Source organism: Eptatretus burgeri, chromosome 12 (assembly GCF_056783735.1).
Source record: "Eptatretus burgeri isolate ZD-2024b chromosome 12, Ebu_testis_v1, whole genome shotgun sequence".
Lineage (NCBI taxonomy): Eukaryota > Metazoa > Chordata > Myxini > Myxiniformes > Myxinidae > Eptatretus > Eptatretus burgeri.
This window is the reverse complement of record NC_140972.1, coordinates 56,221,551-56,244,050: the sequence shown is the minus strand read 5'-3', so window position 1 is coordinate 56,244,050 and position 22,500 is coordinate 56,221,551. Positions and strand designations below refer to the sequence as shown.

At 43.4% G+C, this 22,500-nt stretch overlaps 2 protein-coding genes across 4 annotated transcripts in view; one reads left to right on the top strand and one right to left on the bottom strand.

Annotated features, from left to right (window-relative positions):
• Positions 1–22,500, bottom strand: part of NUP107 (nucleoporin 107) — a 168,265-nt gene that overhangs the window by 33,222 nt on the left and 112,543 nt on the right. For 2 of the 3 annotated variants that reach the window (XM_085848068.1, XM_085848069.1), the window contains exons 9-24: positions 18,171–18,242; positions 15,222–15,310; positions 9,936–10,011; positions 8,589–8,702; positions 7,799–7,889; positions 7,426–7,511; positions 7,254–7,313; positions 6,627–6,772; positions 6,474–6,519; positions 6,067–6,136; positions 5,156–5,274; positions 4,992–5,030; positions 1,601–1,751; positions 560–672; positions 368–470; positions 86–246 (exon numbers count right to left, since the gene is read on the bottom strand). In XM_085848068.1, coding sequence (XP_085704194.1) covers positions 86–246; positions 368–470; positions 560–672; positions 1,601–1,751; positions 4,992–5,030; positions 5,156–5,274; positions 6,067–6,136; positions 6,474–6,519; positions 6,627–6,772; positions 7,254–7,313; positions 7,426–7,511; positions 7,799–7,889; positions 8,589–8,702; positions 9,936–10,011; positions 15,222–15,310; positions 18,171–18,242 — 1,536 coding nt within the window. Of the gene's footprint in view, positions 1–85; positions 247–367; positions 471–559; positions 673–1,600; positions 1,752–4,991; positions 5,031–5,155; positions 5,275–6,066; positions 6,137–6,473; positions 6,520–6,626; positions 6,773–7,253; positions 7,314–7,425; positions 7,512–7,798; positions 7,890–8,588; positions 8,703–9,935; positions 10,012–15,221; positions 15,311–17,260; positions 17,280–18,170; positions 18,243–22,500 lie in introns of those variants that run through there. The other variant, XM_085848070.1, reaches the window with a different exon arrangement.
• The window catches only part of GPAM (glycerol-3-phosphate acyltransferase, mitochondrial), a 304,531-nt gene that overhangs the window by 214,850 nt on the left and 67,181 nt on the right, over positions 1–22,500 (top strand). The gene's annotated exons all lie outside the window — the stretch shown is intronic.

The following is a 22,500-nucleotide window of genomic DNA, read 5'->3' as shown; positions in this document are numbered from 1 at the left end:
TACAATTTTATTATCTTGTAAGCAAGCTAGTTAGATCTCTTGGGAACATTCCGGATGACAACTCAGGTGGCAGGAATCGTGTTACCAGGTATGTGTGGATGCACAGATGCTCCCGAATCGCCCTGTCGGTCTCTTGTGGCAGAGGCACCTCCATGCTCTGCTCCTCCCAGAGGCGGTGAATGACATCAATGGAGTCTCCAGGGATTCGCTCAAATAAGGCCTTGGCAGCTTCGTGTTTCTTTGAGGCTGAAAGGTGAGTAACACAAAGCAGATTTTGCCTAAATCTTAAAAGACAAATGTTTTGGTCTCCTCTCAAAGGCCATCGATCTTTTTCTCCTCTTTGAATAATAAAGGAGGAAAGACTCACCCAACAGAGCTCTCATAATGGCATTGCTCTGTTTTATGGCTTCAGCTCGATGATTCGGTTCAAAGATTAACCACTCAATTGCATCAATCATAGAGAGATCATCCTGTTGGTAAGACACGAGCACAACACAAAACAATACTCAATGGCTTCTACTGCAGAACGGCAAGAATGTTCTTTTTGAATGTTTCTCACCACACTTGTTGCAGAATTGAGAATGGGTGAGCTGTCATGATGAACGAAGCCAACGGGGTCAGCTCGACGGATGTTTTCCACCACCAACTTTGTAACAGCCATTACATCTAGTCCTGGAGAGGAAGAGCAATGAACACGTCAGCTTGTGGCCCTAAATGGCAAGGTGTACTGTGAAACCAAAATATACTGAACAAGAAAAAAAGCAATCGGAGATTGCAGATCCTCGCCAGGAGTTCTTTTGAGTGGTGTATATGTATAGGTTTGAGAGTAAATCCAATTATGGCTGCCAACCGTGTGACCTATATCATATCATATGTGTGAACCTTTTGTTCCTTATGGACAGGCCGTGATACATGTAAAGTTTCACCTCAATTTGTTCAGCCACTTCAGAAAAGAAGATTTTTGAAGGTTTAAAAAAAAAAAAATTTGTTAAACAATATGGCTGTCGAATCATGTGATGGAAGACGTAATTAATTTTTTTTTCTCCAAGCACCATTTTATGCCGAGATGACCCTCAAAAATGTTCATACTGATCGGATGTGGCATTCTACATATGCAATTATGATGTCATAATGAGGGCACCTATTACATCATAAATAAATCAAATTCATTCCCCATGAGGAGTACTTTCCACATGCCAAGTTTCAACGTTTCCCTTAGTGCGGTTTCAGAGATACAGAGGTCCAAAGTTTTTTCCGTTTCTCCAATATGGCTGCCACACCACGTGACCTATTACATCAAAACATTCCACATTAGTAGTCGCACCAATGGTGAAATTTTCGTCTTAATCCGACAAGCGGTTGCGGAGAAAAACACGAAAGTTCTGTGTGGACAAACAAAGATAGACAGACAAACAAACAAATGGATCCAAATGCAATATCCTCTCCTTTGGCGAGGGTAATAATTTCAGCTTTGTTGTCATGCCCCGAAGATGTCTGCAGTTCATCCGCTTTGGAAAAATTACCACAGATTGATACAAATTGGATTGCAACAAGGAGACACCTTCAAAAGAAGAACATAACAAAGAATAGTGAGATGTACCTGCTTGTTCTGCAAGCTGCAGGCACAGCTTGCGTTCTTCTGTCTCTGTGATGCCCTCCAGGAAGGCAGCGTAAGCAACGGCTGCATGCTCCGGTGGAAGGTGGCGAGCATAAAATGCCACCAGCCCTGTGTGCTTCTCACGCACCAGCAACTGGGAAGAGAATGGATGAAGTATTCATGACAGTTCATTCATGTATCATGCTCGAATACAGAGCATCATTGTTGCTCAGCAGTTTATTGGTTGGGCTCGCCACTCCAACACAGGAAGTCAGGGCAGGAATTTGGAATTTGTTCATGGTGCCGGCAACAGCTTCCATAATCTCAACGGACAACATGGGATCTTTAACTTCCATCAACTAATGACAGCAGATGGGATGTCCAGGTTTTTTTTGAATACCATGTCGAGGCCCGTGTAAGAGCTCATACAAAGAATATATATCAAGGGCAGGAGACAAGAGGGGTGGGAGATGGAAGCACAAAATAGTGGGGAACAGAGACAATAGGAGATCTGTGGAAGGGAGAGGGATGGGGTGGGGTACTTGGGGTAAACAAGATGGTACTACAGGGACTTTCAGGAAGGAAAACAGGGAATTTGAAGGAGGTGGGTTTGGGGTGGATTAATGGTGTAGGAAAGATCAAGATTTTGAATGGGGGAAGATACTGTATGAGATGGTGGTGAACAGCTGTTTCGAAGACCTGGAGGGAGGTGGGATTGAAGAGAGTGTGTTTATTCCAAAGGTGGGAAAAAAGAGGAATGAAAGCGTGAAGGGGAGCAGGGAGTTTGATTTTGGCAGTTTCACCAAAAGGGTTTTTTTTAGCAGACCTTGACCATCCTGAGGAGATATAGGGGGGGACAGATCACAGACAGAGGAGGGGGGTGGGGGGCAAGGCCAGAGAGGAGACTGTAGAAGACAGAAAGACCACCTACCTGCCTCTGGTAAGACAGTGAGAGACCCAAACACTCAGCTTCATTGTGGGAGATATCAATGAGCATAAAAGCTTTGGTTTGCACAGCGTGAAGTCAAGCTCGGTGTGAGGCAGGAGAACCACCCTTGAGGGGAAAGCAGTACTCCATCAGATTGCATATGAAAGCTTTATTAGTAGTTGGAAGCTCAGGTGTGCCAAGGAAGGATTTTGCACAACATCGGATGCTTAGACAGTGACTTGGAGATGTGGCTTTCCCAGGAAAGATCGTGGCAGATAGTGAGGCCCAAAAGCTTGAATGAAAGGACTTCTTCAAGGGGATTGTTGAGAAAGTAGATTGGGGGGGAGGGAGGGGGATTCCAGAGTCAATTCGGAGAGACATCGTGAGGGTGAGAGATTTATCAGGATTGAAAGCCATATTTCCAAGTGTTTGACCAGCTTGTGATTTTATCCAGGTCTGCAGAGAGTGAAGAGGCTGCTGCCTGCCGATCAGTGGAATGACAGATGGTACGGCAGAGGGTGGAGTCATCAGCAAAGAGATAAAGAGGATTTTCCAGAGAATCTGAGAGATCATTGATGAAAACCAGAAAAAAACACAGGGCCAAGAACACTGCCTTGAGGAACTCCAGCCTGAATGGGAAGAGGAGATGAGATAATTCAATTGAGGGCCACGCGTTGATTGCGACAGGGGAGGAAGTCTGTGAGCCATGAGTGGAGATTGCCTTGGATATCATAGGAAGAGAGTTTGGTGAGCAGTGCGGGATGCCAGATTGTGTCGAAAGCTCGAGATATGTCTTGGGAGATGGCTCTGATGTCATGTTTGGCATTTGGGACCTCTATACATTGTTGGGAAAGCAGAAGCAGCATGTCCAAGGTGGAGTGACCTGGTCTGAATCCAAATTGATGATCGGAAATCAAGCCATTGGAAGAAGAGGAAGGATTTGATGTTGGAAGCAATGATGGATTCCATGACCTTGCTGATGATTGGGAGCAGGCTGATTGGTCTGTAATTGCAGGGATTTGTTTTTGCACCTTTTTTATGCACAGTGGTAATATTTGCTAATTTCCAAGCAGAAAGCAGATGACCTTGAGTGAATGAGAGAGTGAATGGAACAGAGAGAGTGTGAGCAAGAGCAGCAGAGCAGGTTTTTAGAACACGAAGGCTGATGCCGTCTGGACCGGTTGCAGAATCTGAGTTGGGATTTGACAGCAGGCTCTTCATCTTGTCAAGAGAAAAGGACACAGAGTCCAGTTTAATGTCCATCCGAGAGACACCACACACATTAAGGAATCACTCTGCCGGTGAAACACCACAAGGACAATTTACCGCTTGGCTGAGATTCAGACCCAGGCTTGACAGCTCAACGAGTGTGTTTCCCTCAAAGCCATCCCAATCAGTCAACAACAGAGTGGTAAATAAAAAGTTGTTACAAGGTAAAGATTACACTCCTTTTATTAATTATGGCTCTTTACAGTTTTATGAGAATTATTTACATACACAAGCCAACAAAGGTCAGCTTTTTTTGATGGAGCCATGCAAAAAAACAAAAACAGCTTATGGCCCAAAGTGTGTCCCAATTTTGTACAAAGCAAGTACATATACCCCAATTATGTTAAATTATTTCAGTGGTTTCGGTTTCTTTTGCAGTTTTGTTTGAAGATGTGGGTGGGCAGCATTTCGGTGTTCACAGCCAATTGCCTGGAGGCATTTAATAATCAACCACAAAATGGCAGCTGACATCACACGTAAATCAGACCAGGTGAGGGAGGCAGATTACCTTTGAAATGAAGGTTACGAGTGAGCCTGCTGGTATTATAAACAACATTGAAAATCCTTCATATTGATGCCATCAAAATTATACTGGGATGCCAATGCTGTGTTTTTACCCCAAATTAAATTTGGAATTTTGATGGTTATAAATAGCTACAAGAGCAATGTCGATGGCATGCCATCACAAATCCCCAAGCTTCTTCCCATCTAAAGCAAAGCTGAAAGATGGCAAAACGTTCCACTCGGATGGACCCAATAACAAATTTTGAGTTAATTTTTTTTCCCCTGTTTTGACACGTGTGACCCAACTCCTGGGGCTGGAAATTAAAGTATGCATCCTAAAACCAAAAATCCCCAAAAATCTCCAAAAAAAGAATCAAATCCCAAAAAGTCACATATTTCATGTCTTCTCAATGTTGATATGAAAAATATGCAAAGTTTCATTTAAAAATGTGCTCATAATTGCATTTCAGTTATTTGACCTTTTGACCACACCCTATGGGTTGGGGCCAAAAATGACACTGCTCTTGCACCTTCCTGCCATGTGGCAATCATAACCACCAAGTTTGGTGAATTTCTAATGAACCATTTAGGAGGAGATAGCATGACGGACACACAGACAGAGTCGATTATAATATCCCCCATTGTTTTTTTAAAAAGCATGCGGATAAGAATTGCATAATACTTGTAACATACCTCAACATAGGCCTTGATCACTTCCAAGGAGATGTTTTCCTGAATGAGATAATTTGGTGTAAGTGCTCACACATATATGCATACGCGCACACACACAATAAGCATTATGTGTACAAGTACAATGCAAATATGGTCAGTTTCAGTACAAGATTTAGGGTGCATACTTTAGTTTCCAGACCCAGTGATCGCAGAAACAGCACCATGTGAGCCATGCAGCGAAGCAAGTGAGAAGGCAACACGACCTCGCTTTGTGTCAGCCACGTGCCAAACTCCTGCATCAGGCCTACAGGGTGAGAATTCATATAAAATCACCAAACACTAGCTAATATGTTACATCAATCATGCATCGGCTTCCCAAATCAACATGCAGGTGTGATTATTTATCGATGGTTCAAGAAACTGGCGAGTATGGACCGTTGACAACTAAAAGCAGAACTGATTCAAAAGTTACTAAAACACACCCTGCTCAATAAATGACCGGCACTGTCCACGGTTTTGGCCAAAAGACATATTCTTGAGAAATGTACCATGGATCTTTCATTGTCACACTTGCACAGATGAGGCAGGTCGAACATCTGTAGCAGGATGGCATGCTGCACAATGCAGCCCTCCCCCCCCCCCACCACCCTCAAGCAGTGCAATAAACCAACATGATTTTGCAGGGAATAAGTGGATTATTAAGTTAATTTAAGTCCTGCGGGTAGCAAAAAAGTGAAGGCAACACACATTAGCACCATGAACATAACATTTGGGACCAGGACTTTGGCAAGGATGGAAATATCCACAACTCAAATCTGAGATGTCATAAGCAGGAAAAAGTCTGGTAAATTATGAATGATTTTGTAGCCAAGTTTGTGGATGGCTTGTATTTTTGACTCGAGCAGGCATCACAGCAAAGTGTACTTTGGTTTCAAACTTGTTTTGTAAAGTGCACAGTATGGAGAGAATCTAGGCAATCAATCCCCAATAAATCATGGTCGGGTACTTTAGGAGTGACATTTCACCGTGAAGTCAAATGGCACTATTCTTAGACCATGGTGTCCATACCAAACCCTGACTTTGTTGTACACCTTACCATCAACATCGCCCAGAATTACGTGCTTTTGCAAGACGTGGAAATGTTCCTTGGACTCCTTCAGTAAAGCCTATACAGTGGGGGAAAATAAATGAATAATAAAAAGAGGCACAACCATGGGTTGAGAAAGACAATTGTTACATGTCCAGGGGTTTTAGTGTACAATCAGTTTTAATGGACCTTTGTTTACCTATTTAGAGAATAGTTCAGAAAGCTAAAATAAATTAAAACAAAAAATGTGAATATCAAGATGTTTGTATATTCGCAAACCTTTACTGAAGGTGTGAGTGTGTGTGTGTGTGTGTGTGTGTGTGTGTGTGTGTGTGTGTGTGTGTGTGTGTGTGTGTGTGTGTGTGTGTGTGTGTGTGTGTGTGTGTGTGTGTGTGTACGTGCGAGTGTGTGTTTACCAGATTTGTGGCTTGTATCTCCTCAAATATTTTCTCTGCCGTTAATCTGTGGAAGGCAAGATTCAAATCCAGAATGTCAGAACGCATGATCACGGAATTGTCTACATTCTTGCACAATCTTCCAAGGTCAGCACAAAAACATTTAACACTTACTCAATTGGAGTCATCTCCTGGGGAAGATCCTCAAGTTCCCTTGTACGGATAGTCAAGCTGCGCACTTCCTGTTCCACCAGACCATCCACCATGACGCGGAAGTACGCCCACAGATGGTCTTCCCACGAAACGCATGCCAGAAGCAACTGTGCATGATGGCAAGAGGAAGAAAATAAACATGTTGCATTACGTCTGACTTGCTCTCCATCTTTAGGTGGTGTGTGGCAAACCCTTCCCTGATGGCTTTCGAGAGATGCCAACCGATGGTGTAGAATTGCTACCTGGTCATCTATCTTTGACATAAGATGGTGTACAATATACATGATGCAATAGAGTAGGCTGTATGATTAAAGCCTTAGCTATCACTCATCTGTATGCACTTATCCTTTCTTGGTACCCTTCCTCATATTGTTTAGTTTTCCTCATGATGTGCCACAGTCTCCTCCTTCTCGACCAGCACACAGACAGTTATAATGGCATAACGGAGATTAATTATAATTTGACAATTAAGAACATAAAGTATAAAATTAAATCAGATCTCAGAATAGGCTTTCAAATGAGTCAGATCTCAAGGGAAAACAGCAGTGGCAGAAGCTTAAATGCAATCAAACAAGGTCATAGAAGTACCTGTTTTAGGTTTCCACTTAGGGTCGCATAAATGGCTCGTTCGTACCTGTTAAACTGTTCCTGTGGGGAGGGGGTTGGAGGGGGAGAAAGAAAAATAACCAAATAATCCAACAAACAAAACAAGATGAATATTTCATAAGCATCGAACCCTCTGCTTCCCCAAACTGCATACCTCCTCCGCCATTCTCCAGCAGCAACGTTTCCACACATCCCGATAGAAGTTTCCTTCTATTGGCTGCAATTCACCAGAGCTCGGGACTAAGAGAAAGAAATTGTCGCAGAACTCCAGCACAGCTTTATATTAAGCAAACAATAATTTTTTAATCATAGCCTTTTGAAAAGCAACTGTCAAATGGAAACTTTCAATTGTTATACCATAAAGTGAAATGATCTTCCCAATCCCCAAAACTTGATCCCTACAACGTACAATGTTATCAACACAGAACATACTCCCTGGAAATGAACCTGAATGCATGGAGAAGGCGTTACACAATTCACACGACCAATAAAGAAACTGGGATCCAAAGATTTCACCCCTCCCTCACCCCCATCATAGTTAGGATCATGGTAAAGCCTCCAGCCCTCAAGTGTCGCAGCACGCCAGGCCTGACCGCAGTGCTTGCAATGCCTCTGGGCCTACAATGGGAATACAGGAGGCAGCAAAGATATACTATTTTGGCAAAAGTCACACTAATACCATCTGATGGAAAAATGGATGAAGTGAAAGCAGACCAAAGTAAAAAAAAAAGGGAAATGGCCATCTACATACTGTATGTACACAGTGTAATGCTGGGGTTGGTGGGTGAAGAAAGAGGGGGAAAATGGGAGAGAATATGGTGGGGATGGGAGGGGGGCACTGGAGTCAGGGAGGATAAAGGAAAAGTAGTAAAGGATGACAAAGGTGTAAAAGAAGAGTGAGGGAAAGGAAATGCACAAGGTATACTGGGGAAGTGGAAGTGGTGAGAGGACGGAAGGTGGGGGAGGGAGGTTCAAAAATTCAAATGGTGTGCACACAATTTGGTGGATTCCAAACCGTTTCAACTTCTTGGTTCTCCCAAATTGAGCATAATCAGGTTTATGATGCTTGGATCGCAGGTGAAAATCCCATATACCGTATCGTTTTGATTGATCAATTGTCTACTCATGTCACTATTCATGTAAAACTTGATCAACAATGTCCAATACACAATAAATGTATGCACAAGCTCTTTCATGAGCCTTAAATGACTGTGGGATATGGTGGGAACCTACAGGCATGATAGTCCTGAAAAAGAAAATGCATATACCATTAAAATTTACAATAATTATGGATTTGATTTGATTATCAAGTCAGACCTCGTCCACCATTCCTGCACGGATCAGATCAAAGGTATGTTTCAGGAGATTCGCTTCATCTTCACGATCTTGCTCAGCAAGGTGCAGCTTCTGTCGTATTGGGGCATCTGGATCCTGTAATACCATGTAACATTCCTTCAGAATAGATTGTTATTGCAAGAACAATGATCACAGGCTCTACCAGTTGAGCAATCATAAATTAGGGAGCAAAATGTGTACTGGACAAAGGGTTCCATCATATAAAGATGGGATATGCAGCTGGAGTAACACCCCCCCCACCCCACACCCATCTCCATCGTTTGTTCGGCATCAGTTGGTTTGTTCCTTTTCTGCTTCATCCCCCGCTTCCCCCTTCTTGCCGTTTCATTGAGCTTGTGTGCAGGTTGTTCACCCCTATGTATCGTCCCTCTTTCCTTGATCTCACTCTTACTTCGACTCTGCTGTTGGTGTTTCCACTTTTCCATTTTGTTGCCTTCCATTCTGCTTTAGCTCTTCCACGAGCCCCGATCATGGATTCCAAAAAAAACAAAACGAACTGTGCAGTGCCATGCTTGTATCACAGCTGAGAAACAATTCAGAAGCCCTATATTTTCGGAACATCAAATGGATAATGCAAACAAATGGGTGAGCTCTTCTACTTTGCCTTCCAGAGGTGACTTCAATCATACGCCATGTAATCAAAGTATTCACGATCTCCATCAGCTACAAACAGCAATCAGCAAAGCTATGCCTTTGATAGGATTAGAAAAAGTTTGCACATATTATGAACACTCTTCTTTTAAAGAAAGCAGAGTCCTTATTGTGAAAAATTAATTATTCTCTTGATGGGAAGCTGTGGTCTTGATGCTACTTGGAATCAAATGTAAAATCACACAAGTTGCTCCAATGGATGATCCAAATTTGTACATAGGCAGCAAAATACCAAGTCTTTAAATAATGAATACAGAAAACATAATGCCATGTTGGTTCAGGGTGGTAAGGAAATCAAATGCAACCATAACCCATTCCTGAGTTTCATTGCTTGTTGTATGCTCCATCTCCTATCCTCAGCAAGCATGTGCAGAACGCTCCACCCCTCTCTTCAGCAAGAGGGCGTGGAGCAGCAGCAAATTTTGGGTAAGCGCACATGTGCAATCCATGTTCCACCCTCTCCTTAACAAATTCAAATTATATATCCAGCTAATATAGTGCATCACAGAAAATTGTGAACATTGACGTACATCCTTCATGGGTGCGATTCCAAAAATTTCTAATAACAACACTGCGAGCACGACATATTAACATAGCCTTGATAAAGCCAACTGGCAAGGAAAATATTCATCAAAAGAAAGAACAAGTGATTCTTACCAGTTCAGTGACAATGCGAGTGTTTAAGAACGAACCAAATGATTTGCTCTGGTTCAGGAGATGTAAAGTGTTTTCCCTAAAGAAACAAATGCATCAATAAAAATAATAACTAGAGTTCATAGAACCCTTTACACTCGTTCATAGACCACCTGCTCATATAACACCCACGCAGGCTTGAGAAAACAAGGACAAATGTGTCCAAGAGCCTTGTCCTAAAGGCAATAACAACAACTTCCGATATTTCGTCACATGCCTTGAAGGAGCCAATAGCGAGACCCGTCATGGAGGCTCCTGTTCATGACGAGAAAATCGTGTATTTACGAAATTACAACACATTAAATGGAATAATCTTTAAATAGTAACATGAACTTTTCGAAACTTTAAAGCAAATGTCCGAATATATTTAAAAGTTGATGATAGACGCTCTCAAAAGGCACCCTCAATGGGAGGATGTGTACAGGTGTTTAGTATTTAAGGAGATCCGTCCGGATCCTGTATATAAAATAGCCGAGTCCTAAAGGTTTTGTCTTCACCAGAAGAACAAGAAGAAGAATAAACCAATGTCACCCGCAGGGTGACCCGTATCTTGCCAAAAGGTGACCACGTGTGACTTCTTTAAGGTCACACTGAGGTGAACAGAGCTACTATACACCAGGAGCGACTCCTTGAGGAATATCTGCCTACGAGAGATTCCGATGAGAATCGTTCTACAGAGTAACCATGAAAAATATGTGTTTGCCTCATAACGTCACCAAATGACGTCATAATGTCTCAAGCTTGACATATCTAGAAAGCACTCATTGAGGTGTTCAATTTGAGGTACTACACGATATGGTTCCTAAAACTTGAAAATTTGACCTTGGGGTCAAATATGTTTGACCTTAGGCGCTAACTATGAAGGTCAAGGCCAATCGCCACCAAAAATTAATCAGCTGAGCGCCAGACCATGAACTATATTCCAATTAAGTTTGAAGACGATCCGATCAAAATTACTCAAAAAATATGGGTTTCGTCAACTCCCCTGATTTGTGACAAAGTGACCTCGACCTTTGACCTTGACCTTTAAAATTTTGTGCACTGAAAGGGACCTCTATAGGCCTCTGATATGCGAAGTTACAAAAATTTCCAATGATAACTGTGCTCTGCAGAATTTTTTATACGTGATTACAGACAAACAAACAAAAAAAACATACTACAAGCTGACTAACATATCTTGCAAAAACTTCGTTTTGGCAAGATAACAAGAAGAAGAACGCGGACCTCTCTTAGAGCCAGCGTTCGCAATGCGAGACGCGGCTAAAAAGACATGGGAAGGGTCTCTTCAACTCTTGCTTTGCATTTCTGAGCATGATTTATATTTCCCAAGAGGTGCCATTTTGTCTGAATCTTGATATTCACCAATGCTGAGAACTCGATCGGCATATTGTATTGGTCAAGATGGCGTAAAATGGCGGAATGTTTTGTCCAGATACTGTTAAACTGGAGGTCTTTGGAAGTACCAAGAAGGCGATTTGTGTTCTAGTGTCCAAGTATATAATTCAATTGAAACAAAATAAAGATTTTAAAAGCTGTAGAAAAAAATAAAAATAAAAACCTTGAAAACAACCAAAAAAAAACAAAAAACTAACCCTAACAGCTCAGTTTAACACGTTACATTAGTCATTTGTGCCTGATGTTTGTGTCCATGAAATCCTTAAAAACAGTAAGTTTCCTGTTTGCAATGACTTTCAATTTTGTTTACTTGCCAGACAGGCAGAGTTAAAAACAAATAAATAAATAAATCACTCTGTGCGCATGCGCAATCGGGACAAGATTCAAAACAATTTTGCCAAATTTAGAGCCAAAGTACTGTAAAACTGCAGGTTCGTGTTCTGATTCGTGTTCTGCAGTATTCACAATATTAAAAATAAATTGCAATTAAGCAGTTTCTCGATCACAGAGTGACGTCTGGAGACAGACAAAGTAAACCAATTGATGAACTCCACTTTTTGCTTCACATGTGCGGGATAATAATCCATTCACTGTGGCAAGCATAGCACTCATAATGCCCATTCACAATACGAGGTATTTCATTATTGGAAGAAAAAGCAATAAAGTGATTTGTAACAGTGAAAGGACATCAGCGTTGTGGCAATGAACTAGCACATCATGGGATCAGTAAACAATGGCAAAACGGAACTGGAAAGCTACAGTAAAACAGAATAGAGATGCAACATAAAATGCATTTTAAAAGCATTGCAAAACAAACAGCTTGCATCAAGCACAAACAAGGGAAAGAAGGTTTTTCAAAAAATAGACTTTAAACAGTAAACAGAATGTTTATTAAAAAACAAACAAACATAAAGTGCAGATGGAGAGTCCACATCCCCTTTCAAAATGTTCACCTTTTGTTGCCTTATAGCTTGCAATTAAATTTCATCAAAGCAGACTTTTTCCACCTTTATTTACACATCGTAACCCACAACTTCCAAGTCAATAACAAATTCTACAAATTTCAGAAAGTTAATTAAAAATACAAAACGAGAATATCTTGGTTGGATAAGTGCCCACACTCCTGAGTTAATACTTGGTGGAAGCATCTTTGATGGCAATTACAGCTGTGAGTCTGTTGGAATAGGTCTCTACCAACTTTGCACACCTTGATTACGCAATATTTTCCCATTCTTCTGCACAAAACTGTTCAAACTCAGTCAAGTTGCATGGGGAGTGTTGATGGACAGCAATCTTCAAGTCATGATTTTCAATTAGATTTAGATTTTCAATTAGATTTAGATCAGGGCTCTGACTGGGCCACTCAAGGACATTTATTATCTTGCCAAAACGAAGTTTTTGCAAGATATGTTCGTCAGCTTGTATGTTTTTTTTTTTTTGTCTGTAATCACGTATAAAAAAATTCTGCAGAGCACGGTTATCATTGGAAATTTTTGTAACTTCGCATATCAGAGGCCTATAGAGGTCCCTTTCAGCGCATAAAATTTTGAAGGTCAAGGTCAAAGGTCAAGGTCACTGTCGCAAATCAGGGGAGTCGACGAAACCCATATTTTTTGAGTAATTTTGATTGGATCGTCTTCAAACTTCATGGGAATATAGTTCATGGTCTGGCGCTCAGCTGATTAATTTTTGGTGGCGATTGGCCTTGACCTTCATATGTTTTTTTTTGTTTGTTTGTTTGTTTTTTGGTCTGCAATCACATATAAAAAATTCTGCAGAGCACAGTTATCATTGGAAATTTTTGTAACTTCTCATATCAGAGGCCTATAGAGGTCCCTTTCAGCGCATAAAATTTTGAAGGTCAAGGTCAAAGGTCAAGGTCACTGTCGCAAATCAGGGGAGTCGACGAAACCCTTATTTTTGAGTAATTTTGATCGGATCATCTTCAAACTTCATGGGAATATAGTTCATGGTCTGGCGCTCAGCTGATTAATTTTTGGTGGCGATTGGCCTTGACCTTCATGGTTAACACCTAAGATCAAACATATTTGACCCCAAGGTCAAATTTTCAAGTTTTAGGAACCATATCGTGTAGTACCTCAAATTGAACACCTCGATGAGTGCTTTCTAGATATGTCAAGCTTGAGACATTATGACGTCATTTGGTGACGTTATGAGGCAAACGCATATTTTTCATGGTTACTCTTCAGAACGATTCTCATCGGAATCTCTCATAGGCAGATATTCCTCAAGGAGTCGCTCCTGGTGGATAGCAGCTCTGTTCACCTCAGTGTGACCTTAAAGAAGTCACACATGGTCACCTTTTGGCAAGATACGGGTCACCCTGCGGGTGACATTGGTTTATCTTTTTGTTCCTTAGCCACTCCAATGTAGTTTTGGCTGTGTGCTTCGTGTTGTTGTCATGATCAAAGGTGAACTTCCATCCCAATTTTAGCTTTCCTGCAGAGGGCAGCAGGTTTTCCTCTCAAATTTATCTGTATTTGGAGCAGTCCATTTTCCCTTCTGTCCTGACAAGTGCCCAAGTCCCTGCTGATGAGAAACATCCCCTGAATGTGATGCTGCCGCCACCATGCATTACAGTAGGGATGGTGTTCTTTGGGTAATGTGCTATGTTGGGTTGGGTTTGCACCAAACGCAACGTATTGAATTTAGGCCAAAAAGTTCCATCCTGGTTTCATCAGACCACAAAACGTTTTTCCACATAGCGTCAGAATCTCTGGAGTGTGTTTTTACATACCTCAAATGGGACTCAAGGTGCGCTTTTTAGCCGCGTCGCGTTGCGAACGCTGGCTCTAAGAGAGCTCCGCATTGTTCTTCTTGTTCTTCTGGTGAAGACAAAACCTTTAGGATGCGGCTCTTGGACACATTTGTCCTTGTTTGAGTAATGGCTTCCTTGTTCTCACCCCACCATACAGGCCAGACTTGTGGAGTGCTTGGTATATTGTTGTCACATGCACACAGTGACCAGTCTGCCAAAAAAGGCATGTAGCTCTTTCAAAGTTGCCATTGGCCCCTTGGTGGTCTCTCTGATCAGTCTCCTTGCTTGGTCATCCAGTTTGGAGGGACAGCCTGATTTCAGCAGGGTCTAGCCTGACCATAAGCCTTCCGGTCCTTAATGATTGTCTTCACTATGCTCCAAGGTATATTCCACGCCTTTCAAATATTTTTATACCCATCCCCTGAACTGTGCATTTCCACTTTATCCCAGAGGTCTTTTGAAAGCTCCTTGTTACTCATGGTTGAGTCTTTGCTGTGAAATGCACAACCTTGCAGAGGAAACCTACAGGAACAGCTTATTTTATTCTGAAATAATCAGAATCATGACAATTTAACACACGTGGAGGCCAATTAACTTGGTGTGCGATGTTGAAGGTGATTGGTTACACCTGAGCTAATTTATAATTGTTATTATAAGGGGGGTGGACACTTTACCAACCAAGATATTCTAGTTTTGTATTTTTCAGTAATTTTCTGAAATTTGTAGAAGTTGTTTTTCATTTGGAAGTTGTGGGTTATGATGTGTAAATAAAGGTGGAACACATTTGATTTAATGAAATTTTATTCCAGGCTATAAGGGAACAAAAGGTGAAAATTTTGAAAGGGGCACTGAAAAAAAAAAAAAAAATATATATATATATATATATATATATATATATATATATATATATATATATATGCATAAACACACATACACACACACACACACACACACACACACACACACACACACACACACACACACACACACACACACACACACACACACACACACACACACACACACACACACACACACCTCAAGGTCCTTCAAATGCAGAAAGTATCAATACGAACCAGCAAACTGAATCGCAGGAGTATCTGATCTTTCCCAGATAGTTATCAATTTCGTTCTTGGCAACGCTCTCCAGCCAATCCACAACGAGCTAAGGAAGCACAGTGTTCACCAGACTACATCATTTATGTTGCCATGAGATTAAAGTACAAATCTTAACATTTTGCATCGACGAGGTTGTACCGAACTTGTCTCCAAATAAACGCATGTTTGGCTACACATTTACCATTCACAATCAATTACTTTTTTACTTCAGCAGCTTTTTGTGTCGATTGGGATATCCACATCACTGTAGTTAGCATCAGCATGAAATCCACATCACTCAACATATTATTTATGCAAGATCTGTTTTACCCTGAATTAAAGCATATTGTTGTTCAGACAGTACCTATCATTCAATGCATATCTTTATCTGAAAACATCACTGCAAATGATATTAAAAAGAAAATTCATGCAAGATAGATGTAGATGAAAATGTGGAAGTTGCTGTAATCTATGTAATGTATTTTTGCTTTTTATATGAACATTTATGGCTGATAGGATGGCTTAAAGGTACGCACATTCGCCTCGAAGCAGTCGAATTCTGACTCAGCTATAAACTGTCATGCTGGTGTTTCACAGGTAAGGTGATTCATTAATGTGTGTGCCGTCCCTTCGATGGACATTAAATGGGATTCCCATCAGCCAGCATTAGTTGGTGGAAGTTAAAGATCCCATGGTGCTGTTCGTGAAGAGTAGGTGAGCGATTTATTGCCAGCACCATGAACAAATAACAAATTCCTACCCAAACTAGAAGAGCACATACCTCCGCCGCATAATGCCTGATCCACGAGAACATATTGGGCCCAATACAATTTTGAAATATAACGCGATACATACAGTACTATATCGTTTTTGGCCCTATCCCTCAATGGTGAAGAATCACTTTAAAAATTAAATAATTCTCGTATCCAGATCCAGATTCTGATCTTCACCAAAATCGAAACAATTCATCCTTGTCACACACCCAACCTGTCCACCAAGTTTCGTCTAAATCCATCCACAACCTTTTGAGATATTGTGCTATATATTGGTTTAGCACTCTCTCAATGATGAAGAATCACTTAAAAAAAATTCAGACCCGGATCCGGATCGTCACCAAAATCTAATCAGTTTGTCATTGTCACACACGGAATCTGTCCACAAAATTTCATCCATATCCGTCCACAACTTTTTGAGATATCCTGCACACAAAGAAACAGACAGAAAGGGGTGAAAACATAATCTCCTTCACCCTCGGTGGCGGAGGTAACTACTTAATCAAACGTCAGGCCGGGCCAGCCGGTTTGTCAAATACTTGGGCCACACTTCCCCCAGAGAATTCCACAAGTGGGAATAATAGTGGCCGTTAAGAACTTGTCACCCCAAATGAGCAAATAGGTTGACTAGCAATATAACCCTTGAACTTGAAACTTTGAAGAAGAAGAAGATTTGCCGTAATTACTTTTTCCATGAAGATCGATTTTATAACAAGATAAAGATGAGATTTAATGACTTTTGTGAGAAATATTTTCACTTTTTACTTAAAATATGTTTTCTTTTATAACTCTCCTGGAATTGTTGAGAACTAAAGCTCTCAATATTTTGAAATGTCGACTGATGAGGCCAAAGCACAAGGCATGCTCTCACATCGCAGCTATGTTGGGGAGCCTTACATTTTACGGTATCTCCTCCAGTCTAACCTCCAACTAGTTAAATTCCCAAAATCCAGACCAACTACACACCTCAACTCTTTTCTCCCATCTGTGGAATCACTTTCCAGAGGCTGTTCTCTCCCAATCTTCCCACCAAGGCTTCAAAAGCAGGCAGTGCACCATCATCTCATATCATCTCCATTAACATCATTAAAATTATTTAACCTCACCTTACTATCATAAAAATCAGAGTCCTACTTTTTATAAAACATTTTACCTGCTCTATTCATAATCCATAACTTGAAAGGAATAGTTAGAGCTTCTTGTCATCATTTCTGCGACTTTCTGCCATAATTATCACTGCTCACCATAACTGAGCCTCTCTCCACAATCCACCACAATGCCTATCACCACCATACCTTTCTCCACCATCCACCACCAAGCCTCTCTTCTTTTTGTTTTATAATGCAGTGCCATGATGACGTTACATGTGTACATAACATAAAATAAAAAGCACTCATAATATGATAGTCTTTGTATTTTTAACTCCCCGTATCTATCACCAAGTTCCGTCAAGCTATGCTGCCAAGTTCTTCCAACAAATTCTTTCCAACACCTGTTCTCAACTGAACTGTGTACAAATTTGAACACACAAGTTGTTTTTTTAGTTCAATTTGATGATGATGACAACAATAATGGCATATTCAATATTATTTGCTTCACAACTAAATCAACCTGTTCATTCTAAGTGCAGCCTCTCAAGTTAAAAGTCAGTTTCCCTGATGTCAATATGGTTTGAACGTATATGACGATGCCCGCTGAGGTCTCAGAAAAATTTACAAAGCCAAGGATAAGACGGGAATTTTTTTCCCTCACGTTCAAAACTTGTTCCATTTGAATGCATGAAGACATCACAATCTCTAATCAGAACACTCATCTGCCCCGTGTGATTAAAAGCCCATGCATTTGTTCAAAATATGCCGCAAGTTCACCTTCGAGGAGGTTCTATTTTTACTGTAATGTGATGACATGCCTGAAACCCATGCACTGACAGAAATGCATAAAGGAAGATAACTGCACAAGTAATATAAAAAGAAGTATGGCAGAACAAAACACTGAGTGACATCAACCTTAAATGTTCAAAATGTGCGGAATTTATCTTGTTGGCAAATGTGGTTAATTTTGATGGTTGCAAACCTGTATTTTCAAACTTCACTTGACAATCTATATGTTTTGTATGTATATCCCACATGTGACAATGTGCCTTTCCATTTTTACCTGGCTTTGCCTTGTGATGGCATCTCTGCGAAAGAGAGCCTCCATCACTCGCTTTTCACTTGGCCCTGACACCTGTTAAATCAATGGAAAAAAAAACCCGATAAAAGTCACTTCCAAAAAGGTTTTTTAAGGGATATTTGGCTCAAAGTCATTAATAATCGAAAGGGAATACTTCAATGTTAGGAGGAATTATTATATTCCTCCAAATATTGAGGAATCCTCTTCAGTGCTGAGCATGATTTTATGTTTCAGAAAATCAATACATATCGGGTCAGGTATGGGATCATGCACCGGAGCAGCGCTCTGCTGCGTCCACATTCCACTGGTACTCCAGGGCCTCTATATGGCCATCCCCCAAGCAGATGCCTGGCCCATCCCCATCTCCTTGAGATGCTGATAAACCTGCTGCAACCACGAGGCACATGGTCAGAACATTGGCCTCCTCCACTCACAAGGCTCCCTCACTGAGAGAATCTGGTGAGCAGGATCAGCATCAGGAAAACGAGCCACATGTCCATACAGCCGCAGCTGACGCTGATGGACGAAGCAGGTAACAAATCTCATTTGAGTCTCTCTCGGCAAGCTCTCGTTGGACACAGCCCGACAAGAGAGAGCCAAGGATTCTCCGAAGAGACCTGATACCAAAGGAATTAAGTCTCCATCTCAGATCGCTGGTCAGAGTCGAAGTCTCACATCCGTAGAGCAAGACTGGAAGCACCAAGGACCTGAAGACTCGGACTTTCATCCTCCTGCACAGGTACGGACAACACCACACCCCATGATCGAGTGAATCCATGACTTCCCAAGCCCGACCCAGACGTCTATTTATCTCTGGCTCACAGCCAGCAGAGACATGAATATCACAGCCAAGGTAAGTGAATCTCTCCATGACTTCAACATCCTCACTACAAACTGGTACAGACAAGATAGCAGCATCCAAGATGTCATTGAAAGCCTGGATCTTAGTTTTGACCCAAGAAACCCGTAATTCCAGCAGCTCCAGCTTCTCATTCAGCACCTCAAGGGCCCCCAAAAGGATATCGAGAGTCTCTGCAAAGACGACTGCATAATCTGCCAAATCAAGGTCAGAGATTTTGACATTCCCAAACGATGCACTGGAGATTCATCTTTCCAACAGCCTCCCCAGAATCCAGTCCATACAAGTGCTGAAAAGTGTGGGGGCCAGTACACACCCCTGATGAACTCCACTAACAAATGGAAATAAGTCAGAGATGGTATCACCACATCTCACAGCACTCTCAGTACTGGAGTATAGTTCAGGCATCAGATCAATCCGTTTTGGTGGCACCCCACGAAGACCAAGAATCCTCGAGAGGGCGTCTCGATTCATTGAATTGAATGATTTGCAGAGATCAACACAAGCTGCAAGCAGCCCCTGTCGAAACTCTCGTCTGCATTCAGTGAGGACCTAAAGAGCAAGGATACGGTCAATCGCTGAAAGCCTGACTGCTCTGGGCGCTGGTGCTCAAGCAGATGGTGGCAAACCCAATCAAGAATTATCTGAGCAAAGACCTTGCCCGGCACTGAGAGCAGTGTCACCCCTCGACAGTTGTTGCAGTCCTGGCGATAACCTTTCCCTTTTCAGAGAGGGACAACAAGGCCACTCTTCCAGTCAGTTGGGATGATGCCTGTGTTCCTGGCAGAGCACAGAACTGCATGCAACGACACGAGTACAGCATTTCCACCAGCCTTGAGAAGTTCAGCATGGATGCCACAGATCCCAGGAGATTTACCCCATTCCAACCGGTTCACCACAGCCTGTGTTTCCACAAATGAAGGTGGATCATATTTGATTGGAGGGGAAGCAAAAGGGATAGTAACACCCCCAACATCCAACTCAACAGCTGGTGGGTCAGCCTGGTACAGCCCCTCAATGTAACTGGCCCAGTGCGGATTCACTTCAGCCTCCTCTGTCAAGAGCCCACCACCCTCTGCTCCAACTGCAGTACACCAATAGAAGGGCTTGGAGGAACGCAATGTGTGAATTCCCCTGTAAGCAGGATGAGAATCACTTGACCACAGGTGATGCTGTACCTGCTCACAGATTCCTCACACATAGGCCTCCTTATCCTCCCAAAATGCACATGGAGTTGCACGCCTCAACTCCCTGAACAGCTCAGCTCTGCCATTAAGCCTGGCCCTGCGACTCTGGTCAATGGTATCTGTGGTGTATTGGCGGGGAGCGTTGTGGGGGCGTGGAGGAGTGGTGTTGGTAGTCACGTGTCTGCAGGGCATATAGCTGTTCGCGTCCACTGGAGGCTCAGAGTAGTGTACATCCGGGCACGCAATAAACAGAGTTACGGCAACCCTCACGACTCTACGTGCCTCACTGCTCTCCGGACATTACATTGGCGACGAGGCTGTTTCGGATCGACGTGTGCAGAGTGCCTGGTTTTCCTCGGTATTGACTTTGAGTCGTTTGCCGGAGCAATTGGATTGTAGGGCGCACGGCGCGCCGGGAAAATCAGCACAGCTAGCGCGGTTCGAGTTTGACCACCTTGCGAGGAGCCCAGGGAAGCGCATCGCGAGTTTCGCCGCACGGGTGAGGAATCTCGCCGGCGCCTGCGAATTCACGTCGAGTAAACGACGGCCGGGCTCGGAGATCGTTTTATTTCTGATTTGCAAGCCTCGGGAATGGTTTCTGCAATGCCACGGCTAAAGGACGAGGACATTAGATTCAACTCAGACGCGGCGTCGGCTGTCGCACAGACTCTGAGAGATGTCCGGCGCCTCGATGGCCGGAGCGCGGCAGGTGATCCGGAGGTCCGCGCGGTGTACCAAGCGCCCACGGCCGCACGCACAGTCTTCGGTGCGGGTCGTGACCGAACGTTGCAACGCGGTCAGTCGGACGGCGGTCTGAACACTCAAGGACATCTACGGTGTGTGTGCCGGGTGTCTTTGGTCATCATAACGGTCATGGATGGCGGTGTGTGAAGCGACCCCAACGTCCCGGGTCGAGACCTACTGCCGGTACGGTGTTTTGTGCATGGCGTACATTTTTACACCCCGGGTCGAGTCCTGCAGCCTGGGCATAGCGATCCCGGCAGCCCGGAGCAGGGGATGCGGCTGATGTTGCGCCTGTTTTCAATTGGTCCGAAGGTGACAAGACCAATGACAGTGGAGGTCGAGATGATCGGGGCACCGATCGTGGTTAGAGTTGAGACCGGAGCGGCGGTGTCGATCATAAGCGAGCGCACCGCTCGTGCACTCCCCGGTCTACATCTTTTCAGGTCTACCCTCACATTGCACACGTATACCGGTGAAGCGCTACCAGCGGTTGGCAGGGCACGCGTCTTGGTCACCCAGCAAGGTCAGCGAGTCGCGCTCTCGCGGTTCGTGGTGCGAGGGGAGGGGCTCGCCCTTTTGGGTCCGAGCAGGTTGGCCCGCATTCAACTCGACTGGATGGCGCTAGCCAGTGGCCTTGGACGTCCCGTGCCGGGCCAGAGTTTCGGCGGGAGGAGGAGGAGGTTCCTGTTTCAGAGTTCGTACCTCCAGGTGCACCTGCCCCTCCTTCGGGGCACGTACCTCCGTTTGGGCCCGGGCCTCCCTCGAGACCCGAGGGCGAGGTTCCAGCGGCAGGGGCCGCGGCGATGCAACATGGTTTTCCGTTCATTGCTTCCTGCAACTACGATATACAGTTCCGGAGCAACGGGGAGCATAGCAGCTGCGACGGACTCTCGCGCTTGTGCTGCGCTCATGATACTGTGCATGCCCGTGTCGTTCAGGCGATTTCAGCGGGGGATTGGAGCGAGCCGGTCGCATTCAAGAAGTTCACGGAACGCGAACATCGACGGTGGCCTCTGCGACGTTCAGATGGGAACCGGCACGCAAGTCGCCTCAACGTCGTGACAACCATTAGGCGTGCGCGCAGCGCGGTTCAGAAATTGTTAATTGTTGTGTGTTTGATTCCCGCGGCACGAGTGATTCCGCATGGCATTGTAAAAGCAAATGTCGACAGTCCGCGTGTGAGCATAATGTGTTTGGTTGGGATCAATCAATATAATGACCAATATGATCAATATGATGTGAAGAACTTGCGGACGATCGTTGCGAATAAAGAGGTCTTTCTGATCTCCGGCTTCGACGACAGTCTGCAGTTCGCTGCCCTCTCATGTGTGGGAATTATACTGGGGGAACGTGCTGTACGTGAAGGGAAGTTTGCATCTGCGCAGACGATGTTTTGCTGCTTTATGACATGGCTGTGCATGTAGTGTACGCTGATCGTCCGTGTGGACGTGCATGGAGATCTCAACTGGATTTGATGAGTGGTCTTTCACCATGTGCATTCATCTTTTCCACCCTTTTGCAA